At 47.1% G+C, this 23040-nt stretch overlaps 2 protein-coding genes across 4 annotated transcripts in view; one reads left to right on the top strand and one right to left on the bottom strand.

Annotated features, from left to right (window-relative positions):
- Window positions 1–23040, top strand: part of Eip74ef (Ecdysone-induced protein E74) — a 213876-nt gene that overhangs the window by 39938 nt on the left and 150898 nt on the right. The window lies entirely within an intron of this gene.
- Lsm11 (U6 snRNA-associated Sm-like protein LSm11) overlaps window positions 883–23040 on the bottom strand; it is a 32213-nt gene continuing 10055 nt past the window's right edge. The window contains exons 3-5 of the mRNA XM_078189141.1: window positions 15088–15206; window positions 7250–7388; window positions 883–1706 (exon numbers count right to left, since the gene is read on the bottom strand). Of these exons, the coding sequence (XP_078045267.1) occupies window positions 1558–1706; window positions 7250–7388; window positions 15088–15206 (407 nt within the window). The 3' untranslated portion in view covers window positions 883–1557. The remainder of the gene's footprint in view (window positions 1707–7249; window positions 7389–15087; window positions 15207–23040) is intronic.

The raw sequence follows: 23040 nt of genomic DNA, 5'->3' as shown, positions 1-23040 counted from the left end.
CGCGCACGCTAATCATTTTCCCCTTTGATCGCGTACGTCGCGCGGGGCGCATCGAATGCAGCCTCTGGTTTCCGCGTTTTCGCGTCGGACGCGCCGCTGTCGGCTGTGAAAACGAACCGGGCCGGGTTCATCGCGAGTGTAATGACTCGCCGTCGAGTTCGGGATCGAAGTCAGTGTCCCCGGAACTGTCGTTACATCGCCTACCGGTCCGTCTAATCCCCCGAAACTTTCTTATTTCCCAAGATGCGCGTTCCGGGTGCACTACGCTGAAGAGCCGGCGAGAAAGAGAGAGAAGCCAATAGCGAGAAAGAGAGAGAGAGAGAGTTAGAAGAGGGAGAGAGTTAGAAGAGGGAGAGAGGGAGAAAGGGAAATTGTTCGCGTGCAACGAGCACCGTCGCAAGAAAAGGCACAGCCATTCGTGGCAGCGACGAGTTAGTCGCAACAGCGACACCGAACAATTACGAATTTACTTTCTTCTGCTGACTTCCTCGTCGATGGTCACGCCGCGGATTAGACCGAGACCTATCCAGCATCGACCTTTCTCTCTCTCTCTCTCCCACCCTTTTTCTCGATAAATCCCAGCTACGTTGCCCTCGCTCTCTTCGACTAGACACCGCGACGAAGGCCGAACGGAGATGTAGATTAACTTCTTTTTTCGCGGCAGTCCTTGCGTCCGCGAGAAAGTCGCGGCTCCACTTCGCCGGGCGTTAAACGGGTTCGTTATTTCTTCGCGCGCCGAAGGATTTTCCTTTTCCGTAAGCAGAAAATCCGGCGTATGCGACCGAGACGCGTCAACCGCCGCCGCGGCATGCGTCGATTAAGAATCCATAACGAAGTGAAACGCGACGCGACGCGACTCTAAACTAGCTATTTTTAGCGCAGTATAGTGTTACAAATTATTGAAAAAAATTTAATACTATGATATAAGTTATCTCCTTCTTTCTTTTTATTGTTTCCATATTTCTTCGTTCTTTATGTAGTTTTTCACGTATTATTTTTTACCGTACACTATGTAACAGAGGTTCTTTCCTGTCATTTTTATTAACCCTTTGCACTCGAATCCATTCTAACTGTAATTCTAAAATAACTTTTCTAACGCACGGTATTTCTATTTTACACGATAAAATGTATTTTATGTACGTGAAATTGAATCTTGTAACTCATGCGCCACCAGTTATACTTTTAACAATTTTTCTTTTCATTTTTTCAATTTCAATTTTCTTTTTTCATAACATAAAAATGATTTTCGAACGTGTCGTAACAATTGTAGCGTTGCCTCGGAGTCGCCACTCGAGTGCAAAGGATTAAATTGTTATTATCATTTGTTTGTTGAAAAAAAATGAAAATTACGGAAAATGTGTACGAGTAAAATCGTGGATGGATTTCGCGGGATTCGATGTGAAATGTATCGGAGGTATTCGGTTCGATTGATGTAAAAATAGCGGAGGATGTCTCCGCGAACGTCGGATGTGTTTGATCGGCTCACTGCAGGCTTGCAGTTCGTTGGAGACGTCGCAGCCATCCGTTCCCGTCCGCGGCTAGGCCGTATTCACCGGCTCAATTGGTTTTGACGATTATAGCGACATGCTCTCCCCTCAGCAGCAGTTGCGGCACGTGTCTCTCCAAGGTCTCCATCTTTCCCTCGATCTTCGTCACGACCACTTTGGGCGCGGATTCATCGGCCGCTGTCGCCGCTCTCGGTCCACCTAATGGATTAGAAGCCGTTTAAAAAGTGTTTCGGGATTTTCATCGCGACAACCCTCCTCGCTCCTATCTCATCGACAGAGGCTCTTTTACTCGCGCTAGCTTATTGTTGGATCTACCTGTCGGAGAAACGCTCCCATTAATTTTGCATCAACTTAACCCCCGTGAAATCTCGTTCGAAAGATTCTAGCGTAATATCTCGCGAAGAAATGAGCCTTGCAATAGAACGGGGGACAGGTTAAAATGTTTCACAATATATAGTAGTCTCTTTTGATAGATTTTTTAAATAATTTTTTTTTATGAAGCAACCTTTCGAATTTATATTATATTTGAGGTTCTATGGAGTCGTGGGATTTTCTTGTAATAAATATCTCAGCATTATGTCTCTATACTGTCTTATATAATATTATGTCAATACTATATCAATATTCTGTCTTATATAATATTATGCCAATACTGTGTCAACATTCTGTCTTATATAATTCCGAAAGGGAGAAAAAGGGCTTCAGTGAAAGCAGAGAGTACAATGAAAATAAAATGAATAGCAAAGATGATAAAACATAAGAGAACGGAAGAGATGAAAAATAAATTAGAAGACAAAAGAAGAAAATTGAGAGAAGGAAAATGCAAGGAACGAAAGAAACAAGGAAAACATAAAAGAAGAACGCGAGAAAAATAAAAATAAATTAAGTGAAATAAAATTACTTTTACCTTGTGCCACAAAGTAAAATATGCACACGTAGAGAAGCGAAATTTTCGAAAAGAATATGCTGTATATTAATCATTCATATACTACTTTATTATAAATTTATGATACGTGTAAATTAAATATTTGGAGTGGCAAGGAATAGTGTACAACTGACAACAAACGACAAAGAATGCGTATTTTAGAATTTTTCCATTGTAATAATTCTTTAACTATTTTTTTTTTACCCCATTGCAAGTTAGATATGAAAACTGGAGACATTAAATAATCTATTAAAACTTGCTGTTTCTCATGTGTTACAAAACTTTGGCAACATTTTCGTTGAAATTCGTATAAATCCTTAATGTGGCCGCAACTGGTACCATCCACCCTAATAGGGGAAATGTTTTATGGGGAAGAAGAAAATGCGGACTATATCGAAACCTCGTTTACTTTGTCAGAACGGAACTTCCCATAACAGATGTTTTCGTGGTCTAAATACGTTTCCCTTGTAATTAATCCAATCTAACTGATTCCATTTGGAAAACATTCTTCTTGATTACAATATTAATTTCAATTTCTCGATTAAACATGTATTGCGTAAAAGCTTTCTAAATTGTTAGAATTACTGGAAATAATTCACCTTAAAATTAAAATCAAATAAAAATTCCAACCATGCGAAATCGAGTAAAATCGTACAAAAAAGAAAATTCAATTTATTTTTCTCGAATATACTAAATCGAAACCGTGCGAAAGGATACGCGTAGAATAGAATTGGCTATATTGTACAAATTAATAAAGTAGAAACGTGGCGATGTAGCCAAGAAGTCCTATTATCCGAACGCTCGTGTCACTCTATTGTATCGAGTTCGATTAACCATTGAAACCGAGTGCCGCGCGTGGGAGTCGAAAACAAACGAGGAACGGTGGAAGTTGGCATTTCCTATAAAAATTACGCGACGTACCCCATATCCAGGATCACCGTGAAAGTCGTCGAAGGGAACGCGGGATCGGTACTTGTTCGGTAATCGAAGTTGTATCGGAGCGGAGCGCAAAAAGCTCGAGCTTGACGTCACGGAAAGAGAAAGAGAAAGAGAAAGAAAGGAAGACGAAGCGGGGGACGGAGGGAAAAAAAAATAGAGAATGTCGACGGGTCACGAGGTAAGTCTCGAAAGGTTGTTTATGTGTCGGCACGTGTCCGGCGAGTTCTTTCGAGGGGAAGCAGAAGGGCGTAGGGCTTGAATACGGCCGGCGGGGAAGGGGCGGGCGGGCGGACCACGAGGAAGTCCCTGGGACACGTGTACACCGCAGACATCGATCCTGGAAGTTGCTGTTCAAGGTCGCGCGAGCGCGCGGCCCTCTCCACCCTCGCCGCCCCCGTATCAACGACCTCTCGACCCCTCAGGATATCCTAAAGTACGTCAGTAGGCCAACTAACCCTGAACTCGTACCGTGTCCCGCGATTACCGTTTCTCGGATAGGGAGAGGAGGGACGCCCTTTTTTCGCAACTCGTACGCAGCCCAGACCCGCTACGATTCTCTCTCTCTCCTTTGTCCCACCCGCGCGCGGCTTTCTTTCTTTCGTTCGTCTCGCCGACGCGCTCGCCGACGCGCTCGCCTCCCCACCGCGGAATTAATTAATCCTCCCGGCGATGTAAAAAACTGTTGAATCACTCGGCTGATTTACGAGCCGGTCTCCCCGCGACCGGCGTGATCCTTATCGCGGGCCCGATATAGATCCGCCTCGCGATCCTTGGACGACGATAACGCCGCGCGGGAAAATCGTTCGCCGCCGCGGTGAACTCGAAGCGGAATCGAGAACCGATATATATATACGTATATATTGTTGTTGCCTCGTCCGTTATCGGGTTGCCTTCGTTACGCGATAATTGCGCGTAAATATTGAAGGGAAACCGCGTGCGTGCGTTGTCGCGAGACTGTAACCCCGGCTCGGAACGAGCGGCGCGGAGTATGTATACGCTCGTCGTTCCCGGAGGAGACCGAGCACTGTGAAACGGATTCGATTCTACGATCGGTCGACTCCAAGGCTGCTTCGATACGGATTCGAGGCGGAGATTACGAAGCCCGTAAGAACGTGATCGGAACTGTCTCGATTCTTGAACGTCGGATCGCGCGCGTCGAAGGTAGCTTCCGTTTCCGGCGCGATCCACGATCCGACAACGATCATCTAGCGTCGCGTCCGGCGTCGATACACGCGCATCGATCACGCCCGATCCGGCGTTTCGTAATCATCCGGCAAAAAGCCGCGGGACCGGGATGAAGTCGAACGCGCGGGGCTGTCGCGTCGGGACGAATGCGTTCGACCAAAGATGCGATTGCGGTCGCACGTGCGGACCTAGCGTACCACGTGAATGAATGGGAACGTGTGCCAGCGGTTGTGCCAGCGGTTGCGCGGGTTTCTCTGCCTCTCTGTGTGTACGCGTGTGTGCGTGTGTGTGTGTGTGTGTGTTTGCCGCGCGGTCGTGTGCAGCGGTACGAGGAAAGAAGAAAGAAGAAGGAAGAACGGAAGGAAGAGACGCCGAGCACCAGGAAAACGGGAGTAGTGGGAAGGGGAGCAGCTGGAGCGGGAGCGAGAGGGAAACAGGCGGAAGGAGAGAGAGAGAGAAAGAAAGACGTGTTCGGCGCTCGAGGGAACGAGAGACAGAAAGAGAGAGAGAGGGGGGGGGGGAAGGGAGGAAAAAAGGGAAACGAACGACGCGAGGCACATGGGTCTTGTATCGAACGTAGCAACCACTACGTAGTCAAGGTCGGTCTTTGCCCCTAGCGTAAAGGGGCGTCCTCAGGATCTCACTCCCTCTCTCTTCCCCTCTCTCTTTCTCTCTCTCTCTCTCTTTCCTGGCTTCCGTAACTTCCTCCTTTCCGTGTAAATAAACGCGCGGCGAGTGGCACGCGCGCGCGGCTTCTCGCGTTTTTAGCAACGATCTTCGACACTCTCCGCGTTCCGCGATCCAGAATCTTCATCTCGATCTCCGACGAGAACGAGACCGGGGTAGCGGTTTCTATGGGGTGACCAATTGCGACGTCTTCGATTTATTTTCTGGCATAGTTCATTCATCGGACGAAATTTTTTTTTTTTTATTAGAAAATAGAGCAAATTAGAGGGTAGCAAAATTGTATACGTCTCACCTCGACGAATGTGAAATCAATTAACCAGAGGCACGGTGATAAATTTTGTCTTTTGTCCGATTTCGCGAAGCGTTACTTAACCGCGCGCTTCCCGATCGCCCGAAAGAGTCGATCACGTGTGTAGAAGCGCACGTGATCGACCACAAGGAGAATGGAGATCCGCACGTGTACAAATCCGAGATCGTTAGACCGTAGATCAGGTACGAAAATAGACGAATTAGAAGAGGGAAAAACACAAGCGGACACGAGATCTCCAGAAATAGGTATCGATCGAGTTCCCAGGTGAGACGGAACGCGATCGAGGGACCCGATATACGCGGCGATCGGGAGAGGAACAATGGTCCGCGACCGGTCCGTCCAAGAATTACGAAGAGTTTATTTTTAGACGTTTGTCCCGCGCTGCCGGGATATAGCGTTTTATTCAGCCGTTGTTGCAAATATTCCTCCGGACGGCGGAGTTTGTTTGGAGCGGTGCGCGCGCGCGATCGATCGGCTCTCGTAAATAGGGGGACGACGCGCGAACGTGTTCCATTGACACACGGCCAGTAGTAGGAGTCATTCATGGTCAGACGAGCGTAGGAAGGACTAAATTGGATTCGCATTGGCTCTCGGGTAGAGTACGCCGAGAGCGTCGGTACGGAGCCCCGCGTTGTATTGAAATTCTGGTGGCGCGCGCGGGTTCTCGCGCACACCCGGCCGTCGTCTCCATTATGTATAATTTGAAAATTTCCACGGCGATCTATAGACCGAGTCGCGCGCTCCGTAGCAGCCGGTAGATGGGAAGGTGGTCCGCCGAGGCCGATAAATGGCCGCCGAACAACGGTCCCGCGAAACGCCGCGCCGCTGAATCGCCCAAGGTAATTAACCCTGAGACGGATGACTGATTGCCCCTCCGGCCGTGCCGTGAGTCAGGGGAAACACGTTCGTTAGCTCCGATTCACGTTCCAAGATATTACCATAACTAACGGAAAAGCTGTTTCCCAACGGAATATGTCGGATTCTTTGCCAAATTCCGTGCTACCTTGTTTTCTTCCGTCCAGGGCTTCCTCTGCTCCATTTTCTAAGGGTATCGCCGTTGCGTCAATTCGACACCAAGACCCAATTAATCGAGATATTTATTTCAAGAAATATCCTTCGTTTTTTTTTTATCGATAGCGTAGAATCTGCATCGACTGTGGCAAATCTTTCACTCGGAGAAAGGTTGTATACTTAAAACCACTGGGAAAGCGGCAGAACTTTTTCGAAACTGGACTAAGTGTGACTTGAATTTTGTCTAGTCTACTAGACGATGATAAAAATTCTATTTCTAATCTGTTATTTCTTGGAATGGCCAGATATCTAAAAAGCTCATGTTTTGTCTAATATGTCCCGTTTTAAAAAGGTTATATAGCCACTACTGTATGCCATGAACGATGTACATGAACTGTTAAATAACTGAATACCACCGCAATCCAGTTGAGAGTTAACGATAATAATTTCTCACACAATTTGCCAGTATGAAACAGTCGCTAAAAAATAGCTTAATTTATGTAGTCGATTGAAAAGGCAGAAGGATGAAAGTTAATGGAAAGGATACGGAGAGAAAAGGCGTAGTAGAGGCGCGGGAATTGTCCGAGACGGCCGGTCGAATCCGCATTGATATTCTCGAAGCCGGTCGATTAGCATTGGATCTATGGGCACCGAGAATAGAAGCGGAATAGTATAGAATACTACCGAGGGCAGGCGCTTTCCTCTTGACTTTGCGGGTCCAAACCTCGAAGCAGTCCTCGAGCGCGAGGTTCCAGTGCTTGTCGAAGGCAGCCACGTATGCCTCCACGTGTCCCCTTATGCCGCTCGCGTTCCTGGTGTAGACCTTCGGCACAAAGGACGAGCGATTATTCCTTTTAAATCGTGGCGAGTCTTGTGTCGGACACCAACAGCATCGCCATCGGTAGCAACAGCAGCGGCAGCAGGGAATAGGGAGAGACGGTGTCTCGCGAGCGTTCCAGGTAAAGCGTCCTGCGCGCGAGAACGAGAGACGAGACACTGGCGGCGTTCTCTCCTCCTCCTTCTCCCCCCCTTAGCGTCCCGGCCTCTCGAAAATAAGCACGCAGGTAGCACGCATCCCCTCGATCCTTCTATTCCAGATCGTACGTGTTCGTACTCGCGATGCGCCGCGCCAGCGAGCGCGCCGAGCGCACCGAGTGCACCGAGTGCAGCGTCCGCGTACTGGTGTTCCTCTGGCTGTGTCGTTGATCGATGACTCTGGGAAGAGCTGGGGGCAGGCGGGGCGGCGAGGGGCAGCGGGCAATTTTTTGCACGCACCCCGCCAGCGACACATGCATAATTTGTAAGGGCTAATTGTACGGTTTTTGCGGCGCGGCCGGAGGAACGGGAGAAAAGGAGAAGAGATGCCATTAGCGCCCCGCAATCGCGACAAATTGCTGGCGCGTCCCTCCGTGTCCCATACGAGTCTTCCCCCCCCTCGGTTCCCGTCGATGCTCGATTTTGGCGCGTTCCCGAGATCGACGTGGATCCTCTTTTTCCCTTTTGTCGAGGTTCATAATGCCGCCTGGACTCGCAATTCCGGCGACTCTTTCTTCCCGATGACGCGCGCACGGCTTCCCTGTTTTCGATTAAAAAGCGCGAGAAGAAGAGGCCCCCCCCCCCTTCTTTTTTTTCTTCGGCCGAAGAAAGCGACTGTGGCCGCAGACTCACGCGATACACCGTCCATTTTCCGCACGACAGTCGCGTTAATGACAGTACGCGCGGCGGCCGTGTCTACGAGAAAACGAGCGCGGCGCGAGCCCGTTGTTTGTCGCGCAGATACCACGCGAGACAAGATAGCCGGCTGATACGCGGAAGTGCAGGCCGTGGCAAGGCCCCCTTCAATGCCTTTCGCACTGATATATACCCGGCTTTGTCGCAATGAAAACTAATTGCGTGACTCCGACTCTGTGACTGGAGCTCTCGGGTCCCTCTCCGTTCCTCTCCGGCCTTCTCCGCGAGCTTCTCTCTCTCTCTCTCTCTCTCGGTCTCTCTATCTCTCTGTTCCTCTATAACGACTCTCCTTCCTCCTCCGCCGCGGATCCCCGAGCCAATCGATTTCGAGAGAATTAGGCTTTTTTTCCTTATCGTTCCTGGCGCGATCACGGCCGTTCGCTATACTCTATGCACACCTGTCGGCGTTTCGATTGCACGAAAGTAGAGCTAGTGTACAGACTGTGGATATCTATGCGAAATAAAAATCCTGCGCGTCTGTTGCAAGAAATAGAAACCAAGCGGCAGCCACATCCTTCTGTTGATTATCTTGAAAATAATACAAAAATAGTACATTGACGTTTGAAACTGCTATCGATTTTTATACCATTTAAATTTCGATGAATTGCTATTTTTAATTCGCCACGATAAGAAAATCTGCAGTCCACATATGGCGTATTTGCTTACCGTAATTCAAGAATTAGATCAAATTGCAAATAAAAAGAATTTAATCTACCAACGAGATACGTCTCTTGCCAAGGTTATTTATTAATCATAAATTATTGTATCTCCTTCTATAGAAATATTTCGAGTTTCGTATTCTATACAGACGTACGTAATGGATCGGCGTGCTCGACGGGGCTCGAAGTATTTTGATTATAAATAATAGACTCGAATAATTAGTCTTAAAATAATGATAGCCGTTTCAGCCAGTCCTAAGAGCTTCTTTACGAGACACTCGGCCAGTCGGTTGTCACATGAGGTACTCGGGTACTTCGTACACCTTAACGACGATACTACTTTTGCGGAAAAGCACGGGCGATTTCACGGACGTGTTTGCTCCGCATCGCGCGTTTGGAATGAATTCCCACGGAAATGTTTGTCCAATAAAATACACTCCCCGTATTTTTCCGTCGACCGTGTTCACCCGTGTTCGAGAATTATCGAAACGAAAGGACGATTTCGCGGCGGCGCGAAAGCGTCCATCAAGGTTTCGAAACGCTTTTCCGAGCCTTGTACGATCGTCATTGGGTATCACGGCGCGCGTGTGTCATAGCGATCGCGCGGAGGGACGCCCGCGGGGAGCCTAGAGTCGATTCTAGGAGTCCTCAAGATTCCACGGAGAGGAATATCCTTGCCTGGTCCGGCAGGATCCGACGATTAACCGCGAAGGACGACCGCGCGCGCTGGTGCGGCGTTCCGAGATTCGCTGGATCGCGCGCCGTGGCCCCAAGGATCCTGCCCCGCGATCGCCGTCGCCACGAAAACCGTCACGATCCAACTGCAAATAGGATCTCGAGATCGCGACAACACTAATTTCCTTATTCAAGGTTCCCCGCTCTCGAGCACGCCTTGGGCATTAACATTTTTGCCTCGTCTCTTAATTCGCTTGTCCGCGGTAATTGCTTCTCAAGTTTCTCGACCGTCTCCGACGCGGAGAGCTCCTTTTTTTCCCATCGATTCCACGGCGACCACCGTTAATTATTCATCGAATTCCGAGCGACGGACCACCAATCAGAGCATAGAAATCGACTCTCGCTTTTTTACCGATCCGCCGCACTACAAACAGACCGGAAAACTCGACGCCCGGAAAACCGAGCTGATCCGTTCAATATATGCATACACATATATATATAAAATATACGTAAATATATAAAATATACGTATATATATAAAATATACGTATATATAAGATATACGTAAATATATAAAATATTCGTAAATATATAAAATATACGTAAATATATAAAATATACGTAAATATATAAAATATACGTAAATATAAAAGCGACGTGCCAATATTCTTTTACGGGATCGATTGCTCGGATTCCAATCGTTTCGAGGAGATCCTCTCAGCGGCAGATGAGATTACGAGGCTCGGACTCCGCGGAAATCATAATAATAACGCAAACAATCCATAACGAGCGTCGACGAGCAATAAACACAAGCTCCCGGACAACGGGAATAGGAGAGACGGGTAATGACGATCGTCGATTCCCATCAGGCGCATCCCATCTGTCGATCCTTCTCCTTTTTTTTTTCTCGCGTTCTACCGTTACGTAACCGTTCATTATCCGCGTCGCGTTACGCCGGAACGCGTCGAAATCAACGCGGCGGACGGGCCTCGAGCTGGTAACCGATTGAGAGAAGACAAGCCTCGCTTTCTTCGCCGATTCAACGAACGCGATCGAAGGACGACGCGCGATCGATGGTACGCGGCCGGCGGTAAAATCATTTTTCCGGATGCGCGTCGCCGAAGGTCGCGGATTAGGATCTGCTTGCGAAGGACGAGGCGAGCGAGAAGAGGAGCCGAGCCGTCCGGTCTGATCGCGATCTCGCGCGACGGCCGCGTCGACGCGGATGAAAGTCAATGAAAGTAATTAGCCGAGCGAAAGGAGTTTAATTAAGGAACTGGATCCCGCCTCGTTGAGAACGTCGAACCGCGGCGGGCCGGCTTCCGCAGGAAGATCAATTGTATCAATTTAACGATTAGCTTTTTCTTTCGCGGGCCGACGAGTTCCACAGCGAGCTCGGATAAGCCTTGTCGCAGGCCGCCGATACGCAGACAATCGAGTTAAGAGCGACGAGAGAAAGATCGAGCCCCGGCTTCCTGATCGACTACACAACTACACGCCGGGAAGCCGACGATATTGTCTCCCCTTTTTAGGACACCTGCACGCCTCGGCGACGACTCGCGAACGACGCCCCGGCACTTCTCGCTTCGCGGAGAATCGCGACTTCCTGCTTCCGATCCGCGCGTTATCTCGTTCCCGCGATCCGCGAGAAGACAGATCGCTAATTATGGAAGAAGGAAGTCGGAAGGCTTTTGTAAACGGGGACAGGAAGCCGGTATTTTTCCTGCGTTCGAGCCACACACACACGAGATTCGTCGGGACGGGCCCGCCCGCCCGCCCGCCCGATTTCTCCTCGTTCCGCGCGCGCGCGCGCGCGACGGAGAGGAAAGCGACAGCGAAACACGCGAAGACCTTGCCCGTTGATTTATTTTCCGACCGCGAGAAAAACGTGCGAGCCGCCGCCGCCGCGCGCCGATCTTTGCCTGCCGACCGATACGATCCAGAAACGTCTTCGCGTGATTTCATCGGATCGCCCGGATGACTCACACGCGATATTCCGTTTCCTAGTCGACGAGCGGAGAGAATGCAGCGACGGATTCGCCGTGCTGCTTTTGCGGACGCGTCCTCCGGAGAGCTTTCTCGTTATGCAATCGGTCGCTCGATTGCACCGGTCCGTCTATATACCGTGTGCGCGCGCCCACCCTTGATCCTCCGAGCCGACTGCTTAAACGTGCTTCGAGAGGAACCCGTTTTCGGCGAGCATTAATTGGACAATTATGTTTATTGATTTCGATCTCGCCGATAAGAAATTTGCTAACAATATCACGAATCTCGCGATTGATGGTTTGATTCGTTAAATCGTACCTTAATCGGCGTGACGTGTACAACAAATTTTTATTTTATGCCTGCTACTGAGCCATTCGTTTATTCTAATGATAACTCTGAATTCGGAAGGCATTTACCAGTGGTGATCAGATAAAACTTCTCTGCTAATGCATTTGCTTTCTATCTCGAATGTTATATAGTAGCAGATAAAAGACTGAGACGAAAAGAAAGTGGGAAAGAAAGAAATTGATGTCTCGCGAATTTCAGCCCGTCGGAGGAAATACGATAGGAATTCGATTCGTTAATTAAATGATAGACTTATTAACGTTGGTTGAATTCACTTTTAATTGATTTCGGCTATAATATTAGTTATAGTCTGTCACTTTCTAGTCGATAATAAGAACTCGTCTTTAAGAATTTCTATTACCCTTATTTGAAAGTTATTTCTGATCTGTTAACAATAGCAGAGAAAATGTTGAAAAAATGTCTCGTGATCTTATTATTTATTCTATTTCGTTAAGTAATAAATTTCGAGATCTACCACTACACTTTTATCCTACGTGAATAAACTAAACACTCGTCGCACTATCGCAGGTTAATTGATCAATTTGATCATTCTTATTCCACCATTACAGAAACGGCGAAGCTACTTTCACCGGAAGCCATTAAATAAATTCCTCGGTTCGGACACACGGTACTATAAAAATTGCAAGAGGTTTCAGTAAATCCGATCTTGTGACCTTTATAAGGTAACACGTACGAGGCGGTCTTTTTTACGCACGATACGGTCACAGTGTTAACAATAGATTTACGGAGCACTAAAACCAGCTGTTTCGTATTAGTTCGTAAAGGTAACAATAAGTCGTTTATTCCGATTTTTTAACGAGTGTTATTGTAATGCGCGCAACGGGTAACACGCGTACCGAATAAATAATTCATAAATGTATCTGCGCGATCTGAGGAATCGTAAATTAAAAAATTAGTAGCTCATCGTTCTACCGGCTTCCGTTCGTAGAACTCGGTAGAACATAAAAACAACGAACGTAAAGAAAACAACCGAGTCTTGATGAAATTTCGCAACCATTCGTTGCGAGTACACTACGAATTTCATGCATTTATGGACGGAAATTGGCAAGCGAATTACACAGCAGTGAAGACATTAGAAGAATTTTAAAAACGCTAAGTCATCCTCAATTTATTGAAATCATTTTTATAATCGAAGAATAACTTTTTTATTTTGCATGAAGATCCACAGTCTTGGTACGAGATTGAGAGAATCATCTAAGTTGTCTAAAGAGTAAAAATAATAAAAATAGTAAAAATAGTAAAAATGATAAAAATGATAAAAATAACAAGTAGATTAAACTAAAAAATACCAAGTAAATAAATAAATTAGTATGAACAGATTCATCTGAATTCCAATTTGTATAACGCGCTCGTTATAGGCTCGTATTCTAAAACCCCCGCAACCTCGAGAAAGCACCCTCCTTCCAGGGTTAAGTATGACAGCGAGAGCGCACCCCTAAGCGACGGTAGCCTTCAGGAGGCATCGATTCGCCTAGCCAAAACATTTTCCACGCTGCAGGGAACCCGTCACCCTCCGGTCGAAATAAGCGTTTGCACTACTAGCCGAATTTCGAGGGATGCGATCGCATCGGCCGAAACTCCTCCCTATATTTCTCTCGAGGCGAATAGAAAGAGAGAGAGAGAGAGAGGCAGACGGAGAGGAGAAGCAGGAGAAGGAAGGGGATGGCGGGGGTGGAAGAAAGCGACGTTTCCCGGCGAGTGGCCCTTTCCGAAATGGGCTTTTCAAAGGCGCACGAGGAGAGCTCGCCTTTTTTCGGAGCGGCTCGAACCCTTCGAGACGGTGAAAGGGGGCGATCAGGGGCGTATCAAGGGCGAGAAGGGCCTCGGCTGTCTCCATGGAGACGAGTGTGTTGACCCGAACAGTTAGCCGCCTCTTTTACTCCCTCTGTGATCTACAGGGTGATCCACGGATAAATGTCTTGGAAAGGATCGGCTTAACCCCTTGCCGGACTTTGACTCGCGAAAGGCTGACAACTGTGAATGTCGCGCCGATTTTTTAAGTGGAAAATTCTGTGCTTTCGTCGACGATATTTGAACACTCGAGTAAATTTGGGCACGCGGTAAATGTTCTTTTTTACTGCGGATGAAATTATTGAAAATTGACGAAGTGACGACTTCGAAACAACCCTGTGTTACAGTAGACAGTTCGAAAATTTGATTGGCTATTGAAAGCATAACTTTTGTCATCAATTCAAGGAATGAACAATGTAACTTATTCATAATTTCACACTGTCACAGTTGTTAAAAATTTTACTTAAGCGATCGCAATATTCCAAAAATATAACAAAAAAATCTTCGAAGAGATCTTTGTCTCCGTGACTGAGGAAGATACAGTAAATCCTCTCCGATTGTACCTTATAAATAAAAATGGACGATTTTGGAAGAGTAGATACAATTATTCAAACCTCGCGACTCGTTTCGATAATTATTAACAATCGGTAATTATAAAGAAGATCTACAAGGCATCGAATAATCGTATCTACTATTCTGAAATTTTCCACTTTTGTCTACAAGCTAAAAGACAATTAAAGAGAATTTCCAATATTGCGACGATTGTCCTCGGGTGGATCACCCTGTACAGTGTACCTTTCGTTCACCTTCGAAGGGCTGGGTTTAGCCGGGTGTAACTCGCACGAGTCTCCGAACCTCTCCGAAGCTCGCACGTGTCTCTCTTTCTCTCTGCCGGTCGCGAAAGTGTGTCAGCCGCGTGTGCGTGCGCGCACAATGCCACGGGTCAGGCAGAAATGGGTGGTGTGTGTGTGTGTGTGTGTGGGTGTTTACGTTGCCCGCTTCGGGACAACCCTCGAATTCTCCGTCCCTGGCTCGCGGGGAGACGAGGCACCGAGACGCCGAGGCGATTGTCTCCTCGCCTTTTGTCTTCGAGGCGATACTTTCTCACTCTCTCTCTCTCTCTCTCCCTCTTTCTCTCTCTCCCCGGCTTTTTGCCGGCGATCCGCTAGCCGGGGGAAAGGTGCTTCTCTTTCCCGCCTAGAATCTCGATTATGTAACTCGGTTTCGACCAGAACCGCCTCTTGATTAATATGTAGCGGAGCTGGAGCGTAGTGCAGCTACAAGTGAGACGTAAACAGGAAAACGACAACGTACCTTGACTCGCGTCCGCTTCTCCATGCAATCGTAGAGCACGGCCAGCGGTCCGAGGGCGTTCTGCATTTTCGCGAGGACATTCTTCCCTTCCGGAATCCGCCTTCGTCCCGGCACAGGTGCTGCAAACGAATACGGCGCAGGTAAAATCTGTGCTGCGAAATAAACAATTCGGTGCCTGGATTTTTAACCCCTCAACATATCCCATTAGCTTTCAACCCTTGCAAGCGCTGGAAATCAGCCCCGAAAATTCTTATGAACGAGAAACAATATTTCCATTGTTAAATTTATTTATATCCAAAAAAAGACTGTAAAAAGTGGGGGAGTACTGTACGAGTTCATATTAAATCACTAGTTAATATTAAAACTAATAGTCAAAAAATTTGAGTACTTACATACGTAGAATAAATACGAAATTTCCTTTTCTTCCACGACATTATTGCGATCAAAAAAATTTCTAATCAAGAGAATGGCGTTTAAATATTTCTTTGATGAAACAAGAGGATTTTGTACCTCGAGCGGTTTTATTTACTTTCATATCCCCAGATTTTTCCAACAAATTTTATTTCGATTTAGAGGAAACGATCAGCGCTAGTATTTATTAAATTACATACGAAATGTTTATCACGAGTCTAACTCGTTGTATAGTGCAAGGGGTTAATGGTTATCGAGCCACGCGCGACCCGTTCCCGTCGAATCGAATTTTCGTGGAAACGCGACGAAACAACGGGAAGCAGTAAAGTATCGATCATCGCCGGAATAAAGACCGCGCGCGCCGGGGTGCTGCGCGTTCGCCTAGGAGCCGAGATAGTTATCGGGGTCTAACGAGTGGACGCGCGGATCGGGGGGGGCCTTTATCCTGGCAGATTTTTACAGGCGGCGATAACGGCCTGCTAATAAGAATTTATGCGGCTCTCGCGCCTCGTCGGCGAGCCGACAAATCATCGTTCATCCTTGCGGGAAGCGTGCAAGAGGAGCCGGCCCGATAGCATCGTGCTTCTAGTTCGCCGTCGTTTTGCTCGCCGCTGGCGGCGGCGACGGCGGCTCGCCGCGTCGAACCATTACGCATACGACGACCAACACGAGCGAACACGCTCTCCGGGCCCACCAGTTGGTCCGACTCCAGAAAACTCCGGATCCACCCTCTCCTCCTCGTAGCGTGTCCCGTTTACGGGTTCCTTTTTATTCCGCGAGAAAAAGCGTTTTCGTCGGTGACACCGAGGGGCCGAGATCTCTTCATCGATTAAGTCTCGAACGGCGGTGCTCGCTTCGACCCAGTTCTCCGAAAACTTCGTACAAATTTCCCGGCTTACGGCGACGGCTGACTTTATACCGTGCACTTTTTATCGATGCTTGACCCCTCGAACTTTTGGAAAACTTTCTGGCGAGTTGTTTTTTCCAACAGTTCGTACCGAAGGAAGTAAACAGAGGTATGGGCCAATAAAAAGGTGAATTTCTTTTATGAATCAATATATTTATACGTTGATTGATATGTTAATTCATATATTAATATGTTAAAGTTTTGCAAGGCTGGATTGTATATTTTATATCACTAAGCTGCGTCGTCCGTGTTTTAAACCAGTTCCGTGGCTATTTCATCGACTGCACTGTCTGTAGTTTCTCTCATCAAATTGTTCTATAATTATTCGTTCCTTCTATATCATAACACAATTTAATTCTTCTGTTATAAAGACTTAAAAATGGATGTAAAAATGACGATATAAAGTAAACAAAAATTGTCTTCTTCGATCATGGAAACGATAAAGAGCGCGAAGCGCTAATCAACGCAGCTAAGAAAGCAATCGTGATGCAACGAGTCAAGATCAATTTCGTATGCAGTTTCTCTCAGTTCGTCTACGATCATTAAAAAAAAAGTTCGAACATATTTCCATTGAAATCGTAGGAGGACCTTGTTTATCGTAGCACGTAAACCGGCCATTTCTCTCCGACGAGTATACTCGTCGTTCACAGCGCCGAGGTTGGGACCGTCGCGACGGGAAGGAATCCCATAGAAATGCATCGGCATCGTACCGATGCACCGGCGACGGTCGCCGCTTATAAATATTTGATTACGATAGATTACCTTTCGGTCTGGCGAAGTCGCGCGGCGGCTCGTCCGTCGCTCGGTTTTCTCTCGGGCAGACGGTTTCTTCGTTATCTAGTCGCGACGGCGAAAGTGCTCGCTCGCCGCGTTCGACGCGATCGGAACGCGGGCGTCTCGCTCGGGGGAATGGTTCGACGCGTTCGGGTCGCGAAAAATCCGCCTCGAATTCGGAGCGGAAAATGGGGGACCGGCGTGTCGGTAGGTTCGGCCCTGCGCTTTGGCCGACGCGGCGAGGTGCGGAGCGGCGCGGCGCGGAAAGAGGAACGGCGCGGAGTTACGTAAAGGCTGGCCGCGCGCGCGGCGGCGGCGGCGGCAACGGCCTATGCATGCGGTGCACACGAGTGCACTCATTTCGCTGGTGTGCGCTCCCGCGAGCGCGAGCACCGCCGGCCAACTTACACGCGCGGCTTCACACGTACGCCGCCGACCAGAAGCGCGTTCGGACACTTACGGCTTTTCCGAAAATTCCGCGCCTTCTTCGAACGAAACGCCGCTAACGAGACCGGGGCGCCGTTTCTGTTTTCAAGGGAAGAGAAGTGCCGGAAATTAAGGTCCGATTTCGAACTGTACATTTTAGATGTCGACGATGAAAACGCGCGGAGGTGATTCTCGGTAAAAATGAGTCGACAAATAATGCAACATGTATCTGTTGCTTCTGGAAACGCTCGCATAAAATAATCGACCGAGAAAACGAACCGTTCAACGTTGCAATTTCCATACATTTGATGCGGGCATTTTTATCGTGAATGGAAATGTTTCACCGCGGTTCGCTTTTTTTTTATAAATTACAGAAAGAAGAAAATTAATATTAATTTCAGAAAGAATTTCCATCGCTTCTGAACGTTATGAAACATTTCTTTGACAACATAAATTGTCATCGTTATCATCGAAAATATTATAAAACAATTCTAATCCTCGTTGAACTACCGCACTTGTCATTTTCTTAACATTATCTATAAGTTATCGTAAACTCTGCTATCGTGCTCGTATAATTCACAATATTACATATGCATCGTCTCGTATAAATTGTTTGTTCGACAGTTGTATTCGCGATCTCGATCGAAATTATCCGCCGGAGATAGTGGCTCTTGCAATTGATGCACAACACTCGTCGTGCTTTGCATAAAGATCCGGCGGTGCAGTCGTCACGATTGCATCAATGCAAATGCCCCAAACACGAGAAGAATCGTTTCAGATGTTTCTGCGCCTGTACAGCAACCGTTATGCGAACGTATAATTATTCGCTTTTCTCTTTGGTAACTGGCTTCGTAACATAAGCGGCGTGTTGCACAGTGTAAAAAAACAGTTCGCGGGAAGAGATAAAGATTGCGGCGCGTTCTTTCTTTCGTTATTGATATCTTCTTCGCGTTGATCGGTCACGTAGAAGAAAATATTGCTAAGTAATTAGAAAATGGATAGATGGCGGAACTGTGCGGAAAATACAATATTTCTGCATCTGTTTTAAAAAGGAAGAAAAAACGGGAGTCATTTAGATATTTTATTCTATTTTTGATAATATTGGTAAAAATTGATTTTAATTTCTCTGCTGTTATTCGGTTGTCGAATAGGTGAGAACTCCATTATTATTAAAAAAACGTTTTGCGTATAAAATCAGCTCGGTGAATGGCAACTTAGTCGACAAATTATTTTCCGTATATCTTTGTTACTATTATCATTATTGATGTAGTATTTTCCAGTAAAAATCCTTTGTTAGAAGAATATAGAGTACAACAAGTTCGTAGTTGATGGCTGAACAATAACAAGAGAGCAAAAGATAAAAGCGGATGTTGGAAGTTCGTCGTGTCGCACGCGTCTCTCTAAAGTCGAAAAGCGAGTTGCAGCTGTTACAAAAATCAATAAACGTTACTACCTGGCACCGTAACCAGGCAAACGTTCTATTATCCGAACATTCAGGCAACTGTACAGTTAACCGAATCGTTGATCGAAATTTTGTAAATACACGAAAAATTATTAAATCTGTTTGCGAGGATTGTAGGAAACATCGACGAAAGTGTGTTGAGGAAATGATTCCCGCGAGCGTCGAATTATAAGCGGACGATCGTGTAGCCGCTCCGCGGAGCGATCGGCTCCGCGAGTCGCCGAGCCGAGTCGATCGCGTCCACGGGCTCACGGGATTCGACGCTGCCAATTAGCTTTCTCCGATAACTTTCATCCACCTTAAGGTGCACTCGGCCGCGCTCCCTGGCAGCCGCTCGGCTCCGCTCGCTTCTTTTCCACCTTTCTTTATTCCTTTCCGCGTGCGGGGAGGGCCTCGCGGCGCGCGCTCGCGCTCGCGCGCCCACTTTCACTATCGTCGCGATCCAATTCCACTCGGCGCGAGGCGACTGCTCCTAGGCCGAGAGGCCTAGGCGAGCAGCAGAATTTTTCGACGGGGCGACCGCCGCTCGAGCCGCGCGCCTCGGCCGGCAGCGCGCGATTTCTAAAAATAAAAAGGCGAGTGAAGCCACCCGGTTCGACGGAGAGAACCTCTGAAACACGCTTTAGAGCTGGCTCCGGCGAGCTGGCGAGTTGGCCAGCTCGTAATCCGGTAAAAATACGTGCCCCCGTCTAGAGAGGAACCTCCACCGGTTTTCGAAGGGTACGACGCGCGGAGTCGCTCGACCGCCCCCTCTTTTACCGACGATGTTCTCCGCCTCTGCTCCGCCTCTGCTCCGCTCCGCTCCGCGCGCCGGTGAAATTAGAAATTGCTTCGTTCGCCGTGCATACGCGTGACTAATCAAGGCGACGCGCCTGCCGATCGCGCGCGCGCGTTCTTTCCTCGATCCGATCTCGCTCGAACGCCAGCCATAGAGATTGTTCACCGGCGGAAACAAAAACGTCTCGGCTAAACAAATATCCCCTGGCCGCTCGTTCCATCCGTACTGTTTCCGATCCCGTTAGGTCGAAGAGCAAGGGGTAGCTTTATTAGGTTGCACGGCTCCTACGCTACCCTCAACGACTTGTTCCTTTCGCAACGCAGCGCGGGTAAATCGAATTCCATCGAGATTTAATTACCTGAAAGGATTGAAAAAGTAATATCGCCGTGACAAGTTTCGATTCGGCTGTGCCATTCGAGCTCTGTTCGATCCATCGACGTTTCTCCTCAGAGTCCGTTAACCCCTTGCAATAGAATACTTTCACCCTGTCTCGATTAACCCTTATCCGATCTTAATACTTTTCCTAACAGTACCAGAAGAAATTAAATTTCATTCCCCGATTTGGAAGAAATTAATGATATCTATACACGATATTATTATTAAATTATTATACTATAATCATTGTAGAAGGGGTTAACCTCTACGAGGAAACAACTTTGATACGCCAAGGGTAGACATTGAAATCGGCCGGTGGCCGATCGTTTCAAGGGCTGCGAACTTCGCGATCTCTCTGGCAGAGACACGCCTCGAAAACTTGGACGCCGCCGTCGGCCGATTATCTGAATCGAGTTATACCATCGGGGTGGGGTGGGGTGCGAGTGAAGCGGCGAAAGAAAGTTTTCTTGCGATCCCATGGCCGATACCCGCGTTCACTTTCGGTCTACCTTGGGAAACCTAGACGCCGCTGGAATAAACGATTCTAAGCGATAAATGCTGGAAAACACGTTCGCCTTCGAGCGACAAGGCGGTCCAGAACGGTTCGATCGAACGATTATTCCCTCGTGAAGTCATCCGGAGTTTATTGCCTGCACACCACACCCCCTCCCGTGTAACACGGAATCCCAGTTATGGAGACCGTTAAACCGTCGCGCGCGGCTTTTGTCTCCACGCCCCTGAACGGGCGCTACGATTCAAAGAACGAGGATCTCTACGGTCGCGTTCGAGCCGCGTCGGCTCGTGAAATCGATCTCGAATGTGTCTCCTAACGTCGTACTCTTGTTGCGTCGGATTCACCGAACGGATATACGGGCTCTTACTGGAACAGTTGTGAACAAACGAGAACTAATCAATTATTCGATCGTTCTCATTGTGTGCGCCGTCACGTTATTACCGTTGTTCTGTGTAATATTAATATTATATATTAATATTCTATGTGATATTATATATTAATATTCTATATAATATTCTATATTAATATTATATATAATATATATTACATGGTATATTATATGGTCACATGATTCTGAAAATTCTATTGACTCTCTATGGAACGAATTTTTTCCAAAATATCTATTTTCAGATAACTTGCAAGGAATATTTACTTTGGTATTTCAGGTTGATGGTCCTGTCATTAATAATTGTCATGATAATATTGTTATTGGTTATATCTCACAGATCTTATATGATTAAAACCTGTGTCATCTTGGAAAAATACAGAAATTATTTGGCAAAATGTCGATATATTAGCATGTGTCCTGAAAGTTACACGGGCTAATAGAACGATCAATCGTCGCACTGTGGATAGATTAAACACAAATTTTAAAATGTCATTATGTTTATTCTCCACCCGATAAAATTATTGAAGCAAGAATTAACTGATCATTCGGCTTATATTTCTAATGATGGATGTAGACATTTTTAATGTTGCATAAAAATCCGCAGTCTGTTAATTATGCCAACTCCGTGCACGCAAAAACAGATATAACTGTGAACGATCTCTAGGAAGTGTGAAACAAATCGTTGCAGCACATTGTATAATAATCGCATTACTGACCATTTTATAGGCGATAATATTTTCTTTGTTAAAATACTTTGTTTTGGTTCTACGGACTTCTTTTCTCGCGGATAAAACCATGAAACAAAATGAAATGAAAATAATCTCGTAACTGGTGTATCGGTTTACAAGGTGTATCGTTTCCGTATTGTACCGGTTTCGGTTCTACTACAGTTATTCTTCAGTTATACGCATCCAATTGTAGTATAATTTTTGTAATAAATACATTGTATTTTCTTCGGGTATTAATCCTATCAATACTAGTATTTTTTTACATTGAAACTAGTCTGCTTTTTTTAATTAACAGTTGTTGAGATCACAAAGACACGTCTATACCATATTTATTCGATTTTGTTTCAGTAAGTATATGTACATGGTCGTAATTATTACGAAAAATATAACCGATAAAAAAGAACTAATAAAAGTCAAAGTCGATATACTTTACAACTGTTACGAGACGTCTATTGGCCTAACTAATACAGTTCCGACGTTAGATTATAAATAATCGGTAATTATCAAGCCACATCGATCATAAGATCGCGAAGTTTTGCACCTCATTCGAGCCCTGAAATTGACCAGAAAGTACAAGATCGCATGCATTCAGCAAGCTGACAGATCGAAAACGTATCAGGCTTGAGTCTGCGCGAATGATTACCGAATTGTGTCGACTGAACTTTGCCGAAGCTTGGCGGAACTTTGATCGGCGCCGAGGGTAGAGACGAAAGCCGAGCGGCACATTTGCCGGGTGCACGAAAGGGTCGCGCCTCCGTCGTTCACGATCGTCGCTTTCCACTGTCGGTTCTCGTTCTCCACGCGAGGATGCAATCGGGCCGAACGATCTCGCGCGCGCGCGCGCGAGAGAGAGAGAGAGAGAGAGAGAGAGAGAGAGAGCGAGCGAAACAAAGAGGAAGGAGAAGAGAAGCGAAAGAGAAGGGAAGAAGAGGAGGACAGAAACGCTCGACCACCTCCAACGTGCCGCGATTTTTTCCTGCTTTCCACCGGCTGATTTTTTCCGATCTCCGCTTGCGCATCGCCGCGGCGTGCAGATAACGCTCTCGCGCTCCGCTCCGCGCTCCGCTCCGGGCGTGTTCACGTGCGCGCGAGCCACCGCGGAGGAAACCGTTAGGATCGCAACCGCGTCGGGAGCGAGCGCTATGCGAAACGTCCCTCGGCCTGTTCTGCTCTCCCGCGACGCTCGTCCT

This window comes from Augochlora pura, chromosome 8, assembly GCF_028453695.1.
Source record: "Augochlora pura isolate Apur16 chromosome 8, APUR_v2.2.1, whole genome shotgun sequence".
NCBI classification, from domain to species: domain Eukaryota; kingdom Metazoa; phylum Arthropoda; class Insecta; order Hymenoptera; family Halictidae; genus Augochlora; species Augochlora pura.
The sequence above is the reverse complement of the archived record's forward strand: the minus strand, read 5'-3'. Positions and strand labels throughout refer to the sequence as shown.